The sequence below is a fragment of the Macrobrachium nipponense genome, chromosome 4 (genome assembly GCF_015104395.2).
Source record: "Macrobrachium nipponense isolate FS-2020 chromosome 4, ASM1510439v2, whole genome shotgun sequence".
Taxonomy (NCBI): Eukaryota; Metazoa; Arthropoda; class Malacostraca; order Decapoda; family Palaemonidae; genus Macrobrachium; species Macrobrachium nipponense.
Genome location: NC_061100.1, coordinates 116,350,753 through 116,371,239, shown reverse-complemented (window position 1 = coordinate 116,371,239; position 20,487 = coordinate 116,350,753). Strand labels below are relative to the sequence as shown.

At 42.0% G+C, this 20,487-nt stretch overlaps 1 protein-coding gene across 3 annotated transcripts in view; it reads right to left on the bottom strand.

The window, feature by feature from the left end:
* Positions 1–20,487, bottom strand: part of LOC135211080 (filamin-B-like) — a 270,141-nt gene that overhangs the window by 81,623 nt on the left and 168,031 nt on the right. For all 3 annotated transcript variants that reach the window (XM_064244140.1, XM_064244141.1, XM_064244142.1), the window contains 4 exons: positions 16,688–16,888; positions 3,706–3,930; positions 3,207–3,449; positions 1,539–1,680 (listed from right to left, as the gene is read on the bottom strand). In XM_064244140.1, the coding sequence (XP_064100210.1) occupies positions 1,539–1,680; positions 3,207–3,449; positions 3,706–3,930; positions 16,688–16,888 (811 nt within the window). The remainder of the gene's footprint in view (positions 1–1,538; positions 1,681–3,206; positions 3,450–3,705; positions 3,931–16,687; positions 16,889–20,487) is intronic.

Genomic DNA, 20,487 nt, shown 5'->3' with positions numbered 1-20,487 from the left:
CCTTATGGATAATTTGAACTTGGGACAGGAGGAGGGGGTGGCAGATATAAGGTATCTATTCAGATTTACAAAAGTATGGAAACCCCAAGCAGCACTAAGGTTTTCTGTAAAAACATTTATTAAAGAGAAAAAGAAACTTCAAAAGGACCAATCTTGTCAAGTGGCCCCACCTCTTAGACATTAGACAGGTTGTGTAACCTATACCTTCTGAGGGAGCCTACTCCAATTCTGATGGATGCTTACAGGAGTCTGTCCAGGAGCTGTTCCCACTGTCTCCAGAAAGTGATATCTCATTGCTAGGGAAATCCATAAGTTCCTTCTTAAGGTTAATCCTTCTCCTATGGTAAAAAGACAGGGGCTCTATCTGTGTGCCATAATAGGTGCAGCCTATTATGTTCAGAGAATCTGAACTGTCAGTGATTAAAAACTGACAGGACATATATGACCTTCTATTTTCCCATTAAAGTCTCTTTTCAGACCCCTGGAGTGAAAAGCCCTATTGTCGCTACTTGGCACAGACTTGCAATTTCTTTGTGTATTTTTAGAGTTCTTTGTGGTGAACTTACTTACATGAGGAGGGTGAAGGTATAACACCAGTTAAGATTTCTAGAGGCTATCCTAAATACTGTGGTCAATCACTCCAGTTGTTCACAGACTACTGAGCTACAATCTCCCACTCAAGGATTTGACAATCATGATTTTTCTGGTGATAATAATTCTAGGTTATGACTTCATCTAATTAAGGAGGTTATTCCTTCCTCCTCAATTTGTTGTTGGCTCTTACTGCAGTATGAAGCCCTTGAAGGGGATGGGGCCCAAGATTTTGCTACTAGACATATAGTATACTATGAAGACAATAAGCAACACAGTCAAGGATTCCAATAGGCCATGGCTATGAACACCTTATGCACTGAACTGCTCAGAATAAGAACATCTATAGTAAATAAAAGTGAAAAATGTTTGCTAGATACTGGGAGAAAGGTGTTCTAATACTGTTCTAAAGAACCCAGGATGTCCAGGATTTTAACAAATCTTAGGTGTAAATAAAATATCAAGAACATGTTTGTTACCTCACAAAAACTCTATGATCCAACTTGCTTTCAGTGTTAACATATGACTTGAACTTATTTTTTGGCTTAATTTTTCAAAGAGAGGTCCTTGATGCTATAATTAATAAATTCAAATTGTAGATTAACTTTAATTTAAACCATATAGATAAATGGTTATTAGGAGAACTCAAATATATATCCTAGAATATCTAACATACACATTACTATACTGAATACTTAAAATGCTATCTATATCTAAACACAAGAATGAACAAGAATAAATTAGCAAAGCACACATCTACACAAGAGATTGTGCATGTGTAAAATGAGAAAGAAAACATATGTAAAAAGAATAGATAAAAAAACTTTCAAAAATTTCAAAAAGGTACACTGTATTAAACTGAAATGATGTGAAAAAATAAAAATTCATAAGAGTGTGTGATGAAACTTAATGAAACTCAAGCAACAGCGCAAATGTTTACGGCTTACCTGAATGGACTTCCTGGAACTCGAGTATCACCAACTCTGACATCAACTATGTATTCACCAACTTGTCGTGGAGTGAATGCAGCCAAGACTTCCCCATCTGATGTACCTTGGGTCTCAACTGGTACCTGGCGCTTACCAGGACCTAAACAAAAACCAATTCTTAGAAGAACTGATGATATAATCTTTCAACTCTTACAATAAAATATTAAGCAAAATTAAACCTGTACTGAATTTTCACAATCAAAGTTACAAAAAAGTTATGGTCCAAATTAAATCTGACCCCTACATCATATCCCTAAAATGAAATCATTCTGACAGTTTCAAACACAAATGAATTGATTAAGTATTGTGCAAAAAAAGATAATACAAAATCTGAACAGTTATAGAAAACTATATAACCTTTTTCATAAGAAAATGTTAACTGATCACTTGTGAAATTCTTTATAACTGGAATCAACAAATACCTGTGCATTGTAGCAAAGAAATTTATAAAAATTTATTACACAGGCATAAAACAATAAAAAAAATTCAAATTACCTAAAATCTCAGAGGAAAATATTTTCTGGAATATACAGTATGATTTCCTGCAATTTCAGACATCAAATCCCTCTCCATCACACATCATGCAATTAATGAAACCAAATAAAACACACTTAAGACGGACATTCTGTTTTAATAGCATAAAGTGATCACAAAGACGATATCAGTGCAAGGCAATTACAGAAATATTGTATCGTAAAGTTAATAAGGGACATCCGGTGCATAACATTAGTTTGATAACCAAAAACACAAGAGCTGGTGAATGATTATATTCCACAGGCAAGAATTCCAATTACCAATATTTAAAGCTAACATTCATTAGTGAGTAATTTCTTGAAAGCTAAACAGACTCACTGATCATTAAAAGCTCGATACGTATTATCATAGATACTTTGCACAAACCTGGGGAATAGTGGTTAGTCTAATAACTTACTCTGAAACAGCTGTTCTAATAGCTACACACTATTATCTAAAAATCTAAAATTAATCTTGTATCTACAGTTAAAACCATACCTAAAACTATATGTCTTCACTTACCAAAAGATTTCAGCTTTGGCGATCTAGTTATTAAGCAAAGCAAATTACTTGAGCATGTAAATCCACAAAAGATTCATAAAAAAAAGTGCTGTATGCACAGTAGTGCAATAAAACTTATAAATGTCAACTGGTCTTTATATTCTAGTCTATTTATGTAGAATTTATTTTCAGTAATCATATACGTATGTAGATAACTGTCCCTTCATGTATATATACTGTATATTCAGTAGGTCATCTGATGAATTGTGAAGATTTGGAGTCAGTGAGTCAGTCCAGGTCAGGTCATGGGATGTGCCAGAGGTATTCGATATCTGAGAGGTGAGTGAAGATGAAGGGTAGTAAGGAAAAGGTTACTTGAGTGAATATAAACATTATGTTTATAAATGGAATAGTGCAATCAATGACAACAGAGAGAGTGAATCATGCTCAAAAACCTTATTCCGTGTTTAAATATGAGGGATTTAACCAAATAGAAAATAAATCAAGGAAAACTATATTCCAAAGATATATAAACCAATAGGAATGGTAAGAAAGTGGAATGAAATAACATATTTTGAACCAATACATGGGGTGCAACAAACAGATTCTCACCTGTGATACGGACATTGATCTCTTCTTGTCGTAGTGGTGGAGGCATACTAACTGTAAACTCAGCCTGTGAGCTTACAGATACAAGTCTGACACCAGGCCCACTTACAGAAACCCGTGAGGCATCTATTTGTGGCTGAGGTGAATGTCGGGCTAGCTGGTGGGAATGTTGATGATGGGAAGCTCCTTGCAATCTATGTGACACAGCATCTGTTACATCAACTGAAGTTGTGCTGGAGCTAAGATCTGTAATCACAGACAAGTTTGTTTTTATTTTAATTACATTTATGGTAGTTGAAACAATATCATTAAGAGGGGGCTCGTGGGTGTACATCCCCAACATGATTTTTTTTAGATAAGGAACATAATGTAATAGAGGGCATAAACAGTTGCTTTTTAAAATTGTATTCAAAAAAATAAAGTAACTAGTATAGTATAATCCATGAAGCCTAAGAACATATAAAAACATTATATGAATAGTAAACAATAAGGTGAGGCTCACATGTTGTAGATTCTAGTTTCTGGGAATGGTCTTTGGTGTTATAATGATGATGATCTTCAATGGATGTAAGCCCGTGGTCACTTCTCAGATCACTTTTAGAACCATGAATGCTGTATTCAGTCTTCACAATTCCACTCCTCACACCTCCCCTCTTTTCTTCTCCAGAATCCACTGACACACTAGTACTCACTGGGTGGATAATGCTGGTGGTCCCATGACGGTTTGCTGGTACACAAAGACTGGTATTTCAGTACAATTATTTGAAGAACAAAAGGAAAACTGGCTTCAAGCACATAAATTGCATTATTATCTAGTCAAAACAAAACAAAAACTGCTTGCATGTTGTACGTATAATGTAGAGAATCATTCTAAACTTGAAAAGTAGGGGATGACAATTTCCATTTCATGATCAATGTTAAGATGGTATATGAAACTAAATCCCTTTGAGATCTACAAAGCATGAAATTACATTAGTAAATATCAGTGAAACACTAATTATCAACATTAAAACTTGTAATTAGGCAGCAATTAGTAGAGCTTCTAAACAACTTCATATTTCCATTATATGCAGTACTATTGTGAAATGCTCTCCTAGAAAGTACACCAGATATCATTTATGATCTATGAAGAGAAGAATTACACTGGTAATTATTAGTTTGTATAATTTCCAAAATAAAACATTTTCCAATGTATATGGATTGCATTCATAAAAGGCAATCAAAGGCAACTTGGTTTTGAGACACTTATCAATTTAGAATATTTAATAAATTAATACATTCAGCTCTATGGTTTAAAATCTGGGCCATCTAATAATTTATCCGACTGTCATGTCATCTATGTCTTTTAAGTCATTCAAGCTGAGTTTAATAATGACTTCAAACTTCATTAATATCATCTATAGGTAATGGGGTTTCAAAATTTTGTAATGGATCCAAAGGTCAATGTCCAAGACTTTATTTCTGGGCTCAGCCTGTGTCGCTCCGTGAAATAGGTTCCTTTGATACTATTTCTAGGTATAAATATTGCCATTCATACCAGAGAAAAAGAGAAACGTTAGTGCCAAGGTAAATGGCTCGCTCATCTTGTAATAAAAGGTTTCGGTATATATAAAGAGCGAGTGAATACCACTACCAGAGGTACCCTGCCATTTAGCCTCTTCCTCCGCCAAAACCCCATCAACAGAGGAGCCGCACTATAGCCCCGTTACCCTCTACTACTACAGTGAATGCCTCTGACGTCATTCCTTCTGATAGCGTCACCGCCATTACACGCGTTTTGCTTGTGCTCTGTGTTTTTGCTCTGACTTTGGATTTATCTTCTGTTCTTACGATGGATCAAGCTTCTGCATCAAAGTTAAGTACTGCTGTTATGGTTTTTTTATCTCATTGTACGGATCTTTTCCATTTTATTATGTTTAGGAGGAGATTAAGTAGCGTGAGCTTCATGGTTCCCACGCCGACCTCTCTCTCCCGGACCGTATGGTGGCTCCCTCACTCTTTGGTCTCCCATACCATCAGAGTTACCTTAGCAGTACTTTTTATTATTCCATAACTGTTTTGTTGTGTTTTTCATGCAGTCAGCTTGAATTTATTCAGTCTAGCCTTTCACGGGGTCCCCCTACTCCGTCCGCATGTTTCGGATCGTAGCCTAGCCTAGTCAGATCCCGATTCATTAGGAGTCTCTCCCTTACGTTAGGACCTACTCCCTTCGTTTTATGTCCTGGCTCCTAGTCTCCTGCCCCCTTATTTGGTACGGCATACCGGCTAGCCGCCTTAGGGCTAGGCTAACACACCCGAGTCACCAGACTTGCGATTAGCCTACCCCTCCTGGACACCCTTTCTTACGTGTTTTGGTATCACCCCCCCCCACCCCCGTGTTAGACTAGATTATATTTTATTACTTTATTATTTGTCATTTTATATTTATATGTGTGTTTCTAAGGTTATTTATTGTTGTATGCTATATGCGGCTTCAGGGCCGGTTGGCCCCTTGCGATCATTGGCCTTACATACCGCGTGTCTGTTCACCCGGCTGGGAAGGTTTCCAGTTGATCGCGTACGAGCCACCCCGTTGCTGACTTCCTCCTCCCTCTCCCCCTCCGCACCATGCCCACCCACCACGGTGGAGTGATGACTCGCTCGCTACGCAGCTAGCTATCCGAGTCCGCATGAGAGGGGGAGTTCTCTCGGAGGTAGGTGGGGGTGGATACACTCAGCGCTCGGGCTGGCCGTACTCTCTCGCCTTGCTCGGGGCTCAGGGACTCTCCCCCCTCACTCCCTGCACCATACTACGGTGAGCCACCAGGCAAGGGAGGTGGGACCACCTCCCCTCCACCCCCTGCATTCCCCACCCACCACCCTAGTACTCCCTTCTCTCCACTCCGGCGGTCTCAGCTCCGGCCAACACCGGACCTGACTCGAGAATGTTTAGTCATGGGCCTCGGTCTTAGGGTATCATCCACCATACATGTGTACAGTTGTTTTCCCATTATATATAGCATTACACACAACCTAGTTTGTTTATGTTTGGTATGTCACTCTTGGGTTTTCTGTTCCACTGTCTCACTTCCGCTCTTGCAGTGGCTTGCGGCATACTCCGGCCCCCGGCGGAGTTGATTCATATCTCTCCCCCTCTTATTCACACGGAGCTATGCATAGCAGTGCAGCAGTTACCTTGACATAGCTACACTGGTCTAGTTCTCCGGAGCCACTCCGGCGCTATGAACCTTGTTATTTTACATATGTGACTGCATGCATACATATATATATATATTCCTCTGGTTAGTAGGCTCCACTCCGACGCCTACTACATTAGACTTATAACATTAAGTTCTATAACATTAAGTTCTATAACCTCCCTGGAGGTTGTCATGATACTCATGTATCCTTTGACTGACAGGTCATCTGTTGCCAGGAAACCGGCAGTAACGCCATCTTGCAGGACCCCTGCGGCCATGAAGTCTGCTGCTCCCACTCCGGGTGCGCCGTGCGTGTCGATGACTTCTTGGTGTGGCATCACGACAACTGCCACACTTGCTACGCCTTGGTCGAAGCAGCCTCTTCTGGGGTAAGTCTCCATTATCAATGGCACTGAGTCCATTCGTTCGCTTAATATATTCACTTACACGCATATTTTCGAATTGAATTGTTTTAATTCATACAATTCAATCATCCTCTCTCTATGGCTAACTCTAACCCTTCTTACAGTTTTGGAAGCAGAGAGGGTAGCAGCCTTAACATCCTTGAAGGCTTGAGTCGGAGGTTTCGGGAGGAATTCTCCCAAAGGCCACCCGTACATCTTGGCCCAGGACATGGCTGACCTAGTCTTCCCCGGGGCGAAGAGGGGCTCGGTCGTGGACCCCCAATTTGCCGCTCTGCTCATCGAAGACATCCAGACTATGGTCTCGCTTTAGGCGGAAGGGGACCTGGCGGAGGACGTCGCAGAGGACGTTGCGGCCCTCAACTTGGACTTAGAGCCCATGACTGTAGATGTCATGGGCCCAGGTAAGGGTGTACTTGAGGCAGGTCCGTTAGGGGCTCAAGGGCTTTCCTTGAGTCCTTCTCCTTCTCCTATCCCTTCCACTTCCACTTCTTTCCGGGGCTTCATGGGGAAGCAGAGGTCGGTACGACCAAAAACTTCTTCCGTGATCCCCAAGGTCAAGTCCTCTACGGACTTTAAACCCAAGCCGAAGTCGCTGCCAAAGAAGTCAGCCCCTTCGTCTATCCAGAAGTCCTCGGCTCATCATCCCGGGGCGGATAAACCTAAGGTTGTTTCTTCTTCGGCTCCGCGGTCCCCCAAGCATAGGTCTCGGAAGGAGAAGACCCAGTCTTCCTCCTTCGACCCCGTAGCTTTCTCCTCCAATATCTTGGAGAGGGTGGGAGACGTCGTCGGGAACCTAGCCAACACTAGGTTTCAGGAGATGTTCTCCCAGCTTTCCAGCACGGTCGAGGCCTCGGGTCAGTCGATCCAATCCCTGTCGGAGAGGATGGCTGCCCAGGAAAATGCTATGACGGGCATCAGGGACTCACTGGGGGCACGCCCCTCTCATTCCGGTCAAGTAGCAATACCTGCCGTCATGCCGGATTCGTCTAAGCTCCCAGACTTTAAGCCTAACAACCCATGGAGGATTGCAGCATACGCTCCGTTCGTGAACGGTATGCTCTCCATCGAAGGTATTGGGACTCGGAGGTTGGAAGACTTCGAGTGCTATCCCAAGAACCTTCAACCTCCATTCATGGGCTACATCAGGTTAACTGACGCAGCCATGATGTGAGAGGATAAGGTCCCGAAGGAGACCGTCATCCTCCCTCGGGAACAGGCGCAGCAGTCTTGATGAGTGGGAGTGTGAGAACACTCGCCTCACAGCCTTCAAAAGCCCTTTCACCATTTTTACCTATAAGGTAGTGGAAGCTACATACCAGGCAGCTCTTAAGGACGAGCCTATGCCTCAGCTCCAGGAGACGGAGCCGACCTCCCTTCTGATCCCCGGATCAGAAAACTACTTCGAGGGTGCAGCACCCACCTTCACAGTAGGGAAGCTGAAACCTGACTGCGCCACAACGCTTTTCAGCGAGAGCCTCCCCAGGCTGTCTGAATTACTAATTCAGACTGAGTTCGATGCCCGGACCAGGCTCAGTAGGTCTTTCTCATCCTTGATGATGGCGGAGATGACGGCTCTTGTTTACGAACAAGAGCCGTTATTTAAGGTCATGGCAAAGTCGTTACTGCATACAATGCAGTGCGACTTCTATGATTTTGTCGTCGCAAGGAGGAACTGCAGAAAGCATGTTCTGGGTGAGGCTACCATCCGCCACGAGCCTAACAGGCTCATCGCTGCTTCAATTTGGGGAACAGACCTCTTCCCTGCTCCGGTAGTGGCAGAGGTACTGCACGAGGCCTCTAAGGTGAACCAGAGCCTGAGGGTCAGATGGGGTTTAGTTAATAAGTGTAAACTGGAATCCTCCGGAACTAACCTCAGGTTGAAAAAGAAGCCTAGGAAGTTCCAGTCCTTCCAGGCTTCACAACAGGCTCTGGTCCAGGCAGTACAGGTACCTCAGGTACCACAGCACTCCACTTCAAAGGCTCACCCACAACAGCAGTATCTGATTGTGGCTCAACCACCCCAACAGCCCCAGCCATCAACCTCCCTTGCTGTCTCGCCAGCCTATAACTCGGCTTTTGAGGCTCAGGCCTTTCAGCCCTTTTTTAGGTTTGCCAGAGGCAGTCGGGCCAGGGGTGCCTCTCGACATCGAGGATCCGGCAGGGCCACCAGCAGGGGCAGAGGTTTCCGGGGAGCACAAGGAGGCCGCCCCTCCGCAAACCAGCAGTGAGAGTTCCAAGGTAGGAGGGAGGCTGTACCTCTTCCGCCAACGGTGGGGGTTCAGCCCTTGGGCTCAAAGCATAGTGACCAAAGGTTTGGGTTGGAGTTGGACAGAAGGTCCTCCACCCAACAATTTCTACCAAAAACCAACAGCAGAATTGATAGAGTATACCCAAGATCTTCTTCTCAAAGGAGTAGTATCAAGGGTCAAGAACTTAAAATTTCAAGGACGCTTGTTCAGCGTGCCAAAGAAAGACTCAGGAAAGCGAAGAATCGTCCTGGACTTGTCACGCCTAAACTTATTCATTCCTTGCGACAAGTTCAGAATGCTGACCGTTTCGCAGGTGCGGACCTTACTTCCCCGTGGTGCCGTCACAACCTCTATAGATCTTACAATCATGTTCCAATAGCCAGACACTTCCGCCCATTCCTAGGCTTCAAGCTAGGAAACAAAGCATATTCTTTCAAGGTAATGCCTTTCGGGCTCAACATCGCCCCAGAATATTTACAAAACTGGTGGAGGCAGTAGTTCAAGAGTTGAGGTCTCAAGGAATAATGCTAGTAGCGTATCTAGACGATTGGCTCATATGGGCAAAGTCCCCCAAAGAATGCCAAAAGGCAACGGTCAAAGTAATCAAGTTTCTGGAACATCTGGGATTCCAAATAAACAAACCAAGTCCAGACTAACACCAGAATCTCGGTTCCAGTGGTTAGGCCTGCAATGGGACTTGGACTTACATACTCCGTCAATCCCGCCGTTGAAAAGGAAAAAAATAGCCAAGGCTACAAGGCAATTTCTCAAACAACGACAAACTTCCCAGAGGAACCAAGAAAGAATCTTAGGCTCACTCCAATTTGCCTCGGTCATGGACATTCTTCTGAAAGCCAGACTGAAGGACATAAACAGGGTCTGGCGTTCAAAAGCAAACTGGAGGTCCCGGGACAAACAAGCTTCTATCCCGGTGATCTTGAGGAAACGTCTCCAACCATGGACACAAGTGAAGAACCTATCAAGGGCAGTACCCCTTCAATTCCCCCCTCCATCTCTAGTGATCCACACGGATGCGTCCCTAAGCGGGTGGGGAGGTTACTCACAGTACAAAAAGGTCCAGGGAACCTGGTCCTTACCATTCCACCAGCTACATATCAAGTACTGGAAGCCATGGCAGTGTTTCTTACTCTGAAGAGGCTCCGGCCACACAAGAAATCCCATGTCAAACTGGTCCTAGACAGTGCAGTGGTAGTCCACTGCATAAACAGGGGCGGATCCAAATCAAGTCACCTGAATCATGTCCTGATAGCCATTTTTTCTCTGGCGGACAAGAACAATTGGCAATTGTCAGCCACCCACTTAGCAAGGGTTAGGAACGTAGTAGCAGATGCTCTGTCACGCTCCGTCCCTCTAGAATCAGAGTGGACTCTGGACAACGAGTCATTCAAATGGATCTGTCAGAAAATCCTGGGGCTTCAGGTGGATCTCTTTGCCACGGAGTCAAATCACAAGCTCCCTTGCTATGTGGTACCCAACCTGGACCCTCTGGCTTATGCCACAGATGCCATGGCAATAGATTGGAATGCATGGAAGAAGATCTACCTGTTTCCTCCGGTGAATCTCCTTCTGAAGGTCCTGAACAAACTAAGATCGTTCAAGGGCCGGGTGGCTCTAGTAGCTCCCAATTGGCCCAAGAGCAATTGGTTCCCACTACTTCTAGAGTTGGGACTCCGGCCCCTACAGATTCCCAATCCCAAACTGACCCAGTTAGTGCAAACAAAGACCGTGTCCGCTTCCTCAAGGATTCAGAAAGCCCTAACTTTATGGATTTCATGGAGTTTGCAGCTCACAGGAATGCTAACATCGATCCCCAAAATATTGCATTTCTGGAATCAGATAAAAGGGAATCTACCTTACGTCAATATGACTCAGCCGTTAAGAAACTAGCTTTGTTTCTTAGAAGCTCTAATACACGTATAATGACCACAAATTTGGCCATTTCCTTCTTCAGATCATTGTTCGAGAAAGGTCTGGCAGCAAGCACAATTACTACTACCAAATCAGCTCTTAAAAAGATCTTCCAGTTTGGTTTTGGTATAGACCTAACAGATTCTTACTTTTCCTCTATACCAAAAGCTTGTGCTAGACTTAGACCCACAGAGAGACCTAAGTCAGTTTCTTGGTTCTTGAATGACGTTCTTAAGTTGGCCTCAGAAATAAATAATGAATCATGTGATTATATAACCCTCCTGAGGAAAACTTTATTTTTATTAAGTTTAGCATCAGGAGCAAGAATTTCATAACTGTTGGCTCTTTCGAGAGATCCAGGTCACATTGAATTCCTCCCATCAGGAGAAGTACTTCTCTCTCCAGATCGTCAATTTTTGGCCAAAAATGAGGATCCACAAGAAAGATGGACTCCATGGAAAATCTTACCACTCCCCCAGGACAAGTCCCTATGTCTGGTTAACTCCTTAAGGACTTACTTGGGTAGAACAACCTTAAAGTCTTCAGGTCCCTTATTCATCAGGGAGAAGGGTGGTACGATTTCCTTAAAAGGCATCAGACAACAAATCTTGTACTTTATTAAACAAGCCAACCCGGAATCCTTCCCACGGGCTCATGATGTTAGGGCAGTTGCCACATCTATCAATTATTTTCAACATATGAATTTTGACGATCTTGAGAAATATACAGGCTGGAAATCTTCGACAGTCTTTAAGCGCCACTACTTAAAGTCCTTAGAGGCCCTTAAATTCTCAGCAGTGGCAGCTGGAAACACAGTTTCCCCTGACACTGCTTAATTCTCCTTTTTATCTTTCACTGTAGCCTTCCCTTCTGCCTGCCTCACTGCACCCTTGCTTAGCTAGTTCGCCTCTAGTTTACATAATTGCCTTGGATGTTTTTATTTTTACATTGTTACTTGCACTAGGGCTCAGTTCCCTTGCTTGTTTGTATGATTATTAGCTTAATTATCTCTTGTTCCTAAATGTTTTACTTTTAAGTACCTTGATGTTTTTGGATTAGTACCCTTAAGTCTTTAAGCTAAGTAATTTTAAGTTGGTAAAATATACTTTACCTTTCACTTGTACCTTTTTGTACTTTTAAGTTGTACATCATACTAATTAACCTTACTAGTGTTTGTTTTACCTGCTAATTTTAGTATTTTGTATTTTATTCCAAGCTTGGTGGAGCTAATTCTCTGGCACTATTTCACGGAGCGACACAGGCTGAGCCCAGAAAAGGGATTTTGACAAAGGAAAAATCTATTTCTGGGCGAGGGGCCTGTGTCGCCCAGTGAAATAGGTTCCTTTGATACTATTTCTAGGTATAAATATTACTATTCATACCAGAGAAAAAGAGAAACGTTAGTGCCAAGGTAAATGGCTCGCTCATCTTGTAATAAAAGGTGTCGGCATATATAAAGAGCGAGTGAATACCACTACCAGAGGTACCCTGCCATTTAGCTTCTTCCTCCGCCAAAACCCCATCAACAGAGGAGCCGCACTATAGCCTTACTACCCTCTACTACTACAATGAGCGCCTCTGACGTCATTCCTGAAGATAGTACCCAAGCTTGGGTTAAGCAGGGTGAGGAATACAAATACAGGGTGGGATTTCACTGGGCGACACAGGCCCCTCGCCCAGAAATAGATTTTTCCTTCGTCAAAATCCCTTATTTGGCTTGGGGACTCTATGAACAAGGTTGATAAGCAGAGTAACGTCCAGGTCAAGATCACTCAGGTCGAATATCAATAGGAATTTTACCTTGTCGGAAATTTTGAACTGTCATGACAAGAGATTTCATACTCCACTAAGCAAACCTAATTCATAACTACCGGGAGGAGTGTTTTATCAACACATTTTTTCCTATATATAAAAGGGAAACCATGATAAACAAATCTAAACTTCTATTTGGCCCTCCTGTTGAAAAATGAATGGGAGAACAATGTCTCTGTGAATAATGAGGAAGGGAAAGAGTTCCATGGTCAACAAATAGTAGCCTCCTCCCCCCAAAAAAGAGAGATCAAAATGGTGTACACATATTTGAACATGCATGAAACCTTTCATGGGCTGCAAAAGAACATCTGAACCAACACTTACTATGTATAAAAAAAACTGACTGGTTGGGGAGAAATGAAAGCAAAGTTACTTAAAAGGCAAGACTTTTATTTCAACTTTGGTAAAAACATTTTCTTGCCTTAAAAAAGGGATTTTCACGTAGGAAAAATCTATTTCTGGGCGAGGAAGCCGTGTCGCCCAGTGAAATATGTCTTCTTTAGCACTATTTCTAGTAAAATATTGCTATAATACCAGAGAACTGCTAAATTGGACATGTCAGAAGCCTCTGACTCGCTCCTTATATAAAAGCTGTCGGTATAAAACTGGGGCGAGTGTTAAACACTACAACAGCTACTCCTCCAAAATTAAGTAAAGGATTTTTCTGGGTAAAAGAGTAAAATCCATATTCAATTCTTACAAACTATATCTAATCCAAAAATTAATCAAGGGCTCCTACATCTGGGTAAATCTGCTTATGTGATTATTATATGAAAGGTGTATTACAGATCTTTACAGACCAGCAACAAGTGCTACTCTAATTTAACATCACAAAGATTTCAGATAAATCTAGCTTTATATGGAATACCTTTGGTGAAGCTTGGTAACATAGTAGTTAACTAGCAGCAATTGCATGAGGGGATGGAGGTCAACCCACTCAGTCACTCATCAGGCAGCATCACTTCATAATTTGGCTGTATGTGTACTGGCAGTGATTGTGTGAGAGCTTTATTCATGACTTGTTACCCCCTGACCCTTATTAATTAAGTGTGTTTGTTGAGCAGAGGCTATGGATGTTCACTATCTCAACTATATTGAGGGGGGTCTCTTAGTTGCCTGCCCAGTGGATCAGGTTCAGTTTGAGGAGGAAAGTGTAAAAGATTTTGTTAGTATCTTCCAATAGCAACGCACCATTGGTATCACCCCTCCTTATCTTACCCTAGAACAAACAAGTCTACTCAGTCTAAGGTGGGCTTGCTCATGCCAGACAAGAATCAACTGGCTCTCTCTTTGCATGGTGCTCCTGCTGGGGTGCCTGCCTTCCCTGTTCTTGCTTTCATGCCTCCCTCACCAACTTCTATTAGTACTATTTCAAGGCTTCCCCAAGAGACAATGAGCTGCTGAAGGCTTTCTGGCCTTCGCTGAGCATTCTGGGAGATTGTTGTCTTGATGTCTTCCTCAACATTTGGCTTTAACCAAAAGTTCCATTTGGATTGATGTCCATAGATTCCAACAAGGCTGACCATGGATTCCTTGGAAGGTTCAAGTGTGCCACAACAGATATTCCTGAAGTTCCTGCTGCTCCTGTACCTGTTCCTTTAGGATGTCTACCATGACTATGCCCTTGGTGGACAAGGAGAGGATGAAGAAACCTGTGGTCAAGGGAGGGCAAGAGAGCACCTCTATGTTTTATCTTCCTCTCTTCCTCAATGTTTTTATTCCTCATCTTACTTCTCATTGGACTGACAGAAGTATAGAAACCCCAGACAACAGCACTCAACATGAAGGTTAAGTGGTCTTCTCACAGTCATTATTTGTTTAGGGGAGTAACAGAAATCTCAGCACCTGTTTGCAAAGGGCAAGTGGTTGTGGGTAGTGTGTAGTGTTTGGTGCATTTGTCACTCATAACCAATCTCCCTTGCATGGGTCCAGTAATGCATGACCCCAGGTGAGCAACATTTGTCACTGTATGCACTTTTTGACCTTATTCTTCCTATGCTCACGTTTCTGCAGAAACTTATAAGGAAGAGTCTCCACTTCCCCTGAAGATATCTTGGGAGGGCAGAAATTTGGTTAGTTAGTTCCACACCTTGAACAACTGATCTGCTGAGTGATCAACTGAATGTTGATCACCACTGACCTCAAAATGACCTGGTGGCTCCTACTGGCCACAAGTTGAGTGGTAACCAGGTTAGCTGAGACTTATTGTTCAGGTGCTGAGAGAACTACCCCTATCATGCGCACTGCTTAAGTAGCTGCACCTATTCAAGAACACTAGTCTTTGCAATCGCATGTATTTTCCAGCTGGAAACTATCCAGTATCTCTGGCAAGAAAGTTTTTTTTTTCACAAAATTAGTTTATGGAAGATATTGAGTACTATCTGATCCAAAGCAGGTGCTTACCATGCAAAATGGGCCATATTCCCTGGTTGACATCATCAGAGAGATATTTGTATGTTAGGAATCACTATTTAACAGATTGGTGTTTCTATTTTACCTCTGCCATGATAAACTCTTCTCAGTGCCGGCAATAAAGGGCTTAATAGAATGGACCTCTCTACCTTGGTGGGCCTCTCTTGCCCAATCAACGAACTCAGGCCTCCTGAATGGCATGTTATTAGCCTTAGCATCAGCAAACAGAGTAGACAAACCGCACAGTCTCTAATATTCAGCATGGCACTTAAGAGTTGGTGGTAGAAAATATACTACTGTCTATATCTGGGATTTTGTGGTACTATGAGGGTTGTCCATAAAATAAGGTTCCCAAGGAGCTGCAGTCGCAAGGAACGCTGTTATACAGGATCTGGTGACACTGGCGTGTAGCTTGGTTCCCCCTCTCCCAGCCCCCTCCGGCAAGCTGTCTGCGACAACACTCAGCCTTGGCTTGGCAGCCATCTGAGATGGAGCTCCCACTTGCTTCTCCCGCCAGGTGCGAATTACGCTCTGTGATTAATTTTTTTTGTGCAAAAAACACTGTGCCAGTGGACATTCATTCCCAACTGTGTAAAGTCTACAGAGAAAAGTGTATGAGCATACAACATGTGTGCAAATGGTGCAGAGAATTCAAAGACGGACATACAGACGCCCATGACGCATTTCAGAACCGGAGAGGAGCTGAAAGAAGAGGTTTTAAACTACCTTCGCGGTGCGGTGGGAGAGTTCTACGATTCAGGCATGGTACACCGCATGCAAAAATTCATTGATCTCAACGCCGATTACGTCGAAAAATAGGAAAAAGTCTAAGCTTTTCAAAAATGTATTATTCAATGCCAATAAACATGTTTTTCATTGTGAAAAATCTTTGGGAACCTTATTTTATGGACAACCCTCGTATTTTGCTACCCTTCCAGCTGGTCTTCTCCTCTTAACTAAGAAACCAAAGTTATCTTTTTTCCTCCAGTCAGGTTACAAACCAGTAATATAGGCACTGGGCCCTGTCTAGCAAGATATCACAAGTGACAGGATGAGCTGTAGGTTACATAAGTCATTCTTCCCTAACTCACATAACCAGACAACTGACATTTCAGCATGAAGGATCAAAACCAGTCATGATCTCAAAACATTTTCTCAAGCCTAAGAAGTTAGCCTTCTATAAAAGATTGCAAATTGCTATATTAAGATAATTTTCACTTTTCCAAAACATGCAAACCTAAAGTCTGTTATCATAATCACACCTCCAGCCTACTCCACATTAGTCCATGCTGTCAAATGAAACAAGATACTACTGCTTAGCAACTAAGTGGGTGGGTCAACCCACACCTTCACTCAACTGCCACTAATTAACCAAGTTTCAACACGACCAGCTTTGCTGAGGGTATTCTGCATGAAAGACTTGGTAAATCTAAGAAAAATACAAATTATCTTAAAAATCTAAATTTCTATGAACTCACCTCCAGAAGCCTGTAAATTCTCTTCCATCCTCCTAATGGTGGTACTTGTGACAGATGATGATGATGAGGCTATGTTAGATATATTAAAATTGGCAGTGGATGTGAAGCGCTCATCACTCTGGAGTAAAGCAGATCTTTTCTCAGAGGAGAGGCGTGAGGTGACATGGTCATCAGGCGGTCCTCCAGGGTCAGAATTTTCATCTGAAGGTAGAACAGGGAAATTTTGCTTTTTAATGCATTTATTATTAACATTTGCAAAGAAATGTCCCAGAAATTACACAGAATGTTCTAAACAACAAATCAACACTGATATAAAGGTAAAAAATCTTAAAAACAGAGTTAAAAATCTTACAATATAATAACACCATATTTACTCAATAAGAAACCTTATGAGCAAAGCAAATCAAAACTTTTAAATTTACCATATTTCTTTTATATCCCTATTTTTTTCTCTACTACACTTACCACAGAAAGTTGAACAATGCATACACCAGGCATCAAACCTAGTATGAACTCTATCATTTCAAGTGCAATAAAAATCATAAATCATTAAAAAGCATAAATATTCCTTTGTACACAAACCATACTTATACTGATGCCTAGCATAATGGCATCAATGGGTATAAACTTGTAATATGACTAAGAAGTCAGCTGCTTTTTACCTGGGTACGTTTAGACTTTTTCAGAGAATTTATGGTCTAGAATGATATACTTAAATTATTTTAAAAACATTATGTTCATGCACAATAAAGTTTCATAAATGCTAAGTAACTGTGAAGCATGACACAAATTATTTTACTAGTTGTTGAAAAACGCAGGTTGATCCCTAAATGTGAAAAAAGGTCATTATGAGTAGCATATGATATGCATGATACAGTATGGATCAAGTTACCTTACACTTTGCTTATTACTTTAAAACAACACATCTGCGACCACAATAATGTTGCACTGTTCAAAGCACCATTATCTTTATCAATATTATGTGAGACAAAACGCTTATGTCTTTTCCTGTTTTTTCTGTTTCCATTTTACATTTTTTTTTTCTCTTTTTATTTACACCATCTCTATTCCCAGTTTATATATCACTCCTACAACAGCCATCTATTTGCTTGTCAATTGATTCTGACATACACAAACTTTAGGCATTACCCATTCTCTGAGATGTCAATTCCCCAAACTCCTTTGACTAATTCCCAAAACTCATTTCCATAAGTTGAAATCCCTACACCCATATTTGCTGAACCTCTCATTAGCCCTTTCTTGCTGGAAGCAAAAGAAGCCTAGTTCCCTGTCTTGAGGCACTTTACATTTCTGGAAGCACCACCATTTTCAAGACAATTGCTGCATTAATCTCTGAAAGGAGGTTACCAACTCCAGTGTTATGTCAATAGGTGAGGAAAACTGTAGGATGCAAGCAGTGCCTGGGGGAACCATAACATTCAGTTTTGCAGTCCAGTCTGGGAACCCTGTAGTGCCTATGTTTACAGCATCACTAGACCTAATGCAAAGCTCCCCCTAAAAAAAATCTCACTTCTCTTAAGATGGGACAGTAGATAACCGACATGTAAGGGGAAACCCAGAAAGCAAAAGAGGACTACAAGGCTCAGGCACCCAGGGAAAAGATAACCAAATCGGGGAATGTATAGGTGCACAGCAGATGTACACTTCACAATCAAGACCATAAAAGGCAGATGTAAGCCTTGAACTTGAGAACACAAAGCAAAAATGGAAATGCAAGAGGTAAGGAAAAATGGCAAACTTCCATTGTAAATTTATACTGCTCCCCAGCTCTCTCAGTAGCAGAGGTCTGGTACAGGGAGCACAGCTAGTCAGGCATTCCTTCTCACATCTACGTAACCATAAGTATGCCAAGTGAGGAGCAAACACAGGAAACCAAATAATATCTGCGGGTGCAGAAGAGCACGATAAACTCTAGTTGTAACTTCAGCCAAAGATGAACCACTAGCAAAAATGAAACTGGTTCATCCAAGTGCCTTACACAAGTCAGGGCTAAATTCTCATTGTAGAAGGAAGTGTATAACCTACCCTACAGCAGACCAATGATTCAACTATGGGCTAGAGGTATGGTAAAAATCATACAATGCTTGCATGGAGGGATGGAAAGAAACCCTGCAAAATAGGTTATATTCAGTAAACCTCTTGAAATGTGAAAAGAGGAAGATGACTTCTGGCACTCGAAGGCTCAACAAATATATTTCTGAAGCTTTGATCTCCCAAGGTTGAGAAGAAAGGGCCAAGACACAAGCTTGCTAAAGAAAGACCATCACCAACACCTAGGTAATCTATCATCACTAACACCTAGATAATCTATCATCAAACCAAAGGGAAATGCCAAAAACACCCTCTGGACAACAAGCAAACTGTATACAGCAAGCCATTGGATAGGATAACTTGAAACAAGTAGCATAGGGATCACTCAATATACAACAGAACATACAAAAACTAGGTACAGTGCAACTCATGGACCTGAATGGAGGGAGACAACTGGAGAGAAAAAACTGTAAGATGACTAGATCACATGGAGGATTCAAGGATACTTTTCCCTCAGAGGCAACTAGAGACCTGACAAAGCAAGGTGATCAGGCAGCTAGAGTTAAAATACAAAGCAAGGTGATCAGGCAGCTAGAGTTAAAATACATCAGAAAAACTGAGCCAGCAGGGCTAAAATATAAAGGTGGCCCACCATTGTGACTTCCAAGTATGGGCATCATAGGAAATAGAAGCAGACCCTCAGTAGTAAGAATGCAACCCAGCAATGAGATTTAAACCAGGACAGACTGGGAGAAACTTGGTAAAAAGGCGTTAAGGGCAATTAGAAGGATACTGGTACAGCAGAGGGTTCCACAAGATGTCAAGGCTGCAGGGTACAAAGACAAAACATCATACAAACATAAAAAATATACTACCAAACAAGAAGTAAAAGGATCCCCAGAGTATGCTAAAAATCTGAGGCAGAGGACACAACAATCAAGACCATGGGGCTGCAGAGCAATGGGATTAGAATGCAAAAGGACCAAGAACACAGGCAGTTTAGGGCACGTGACAAGTTGAGAAACTCAAAAAACATTGAGAAAGGGGCAGAAGTTGCAGACATGGAAACAGAGACCAATAGAAGGATACACTGGCATAGGCAGTGAAACAATGGGCAAAGCAGGAGTGACAAAACATGAGCTCGTGGCAAAGTCAGACAGCCAGACTTCCAGAAAGAAACAAATCAACCTTGTCCGCTGAACAATAAGTGGATCTGAGTGTAAAAAATATTACACCTAAAAGGAGAATGCTCATTCATAAAAAGAAACATGCCCATAATCCTTCTGAGCTATCCCCTTGAACACACACTGGTCTAAACAAGTACAAGTACGAAAGGCTTATGACTATCAATATCTCCCAGGATGCAGGTAGGTTTATAACCCTCAGTTAGAACACCTGCAAGAGTGCTACTCTGTACAATTGACTGCTGCTACCAAGAGGCCTTGCTACTGTCTACAATACACCAAGAAGTCTGCTACTCTTTAAAAAAAGTCTTGAGTGGAGAATGACCACTTCAACAGCACCAATCAAAAAAGACAGCCAACTTTCCCTGGTATGCACTGGCAGAGGATGGTCCAAGTAATGATCCAATTTAGCATTCAAAATCTGTTCTATAGCACTTGGCCCATTCTAAATAAACAGAGGGAGGTACATCATTGATAAAACTGGTCTGTAGCTGTATGAATAAAAGAACATTTTAGTTCCATTATAAGTAATATCAGCAGTTAAAAGCTAGGTAATAGCTGTTA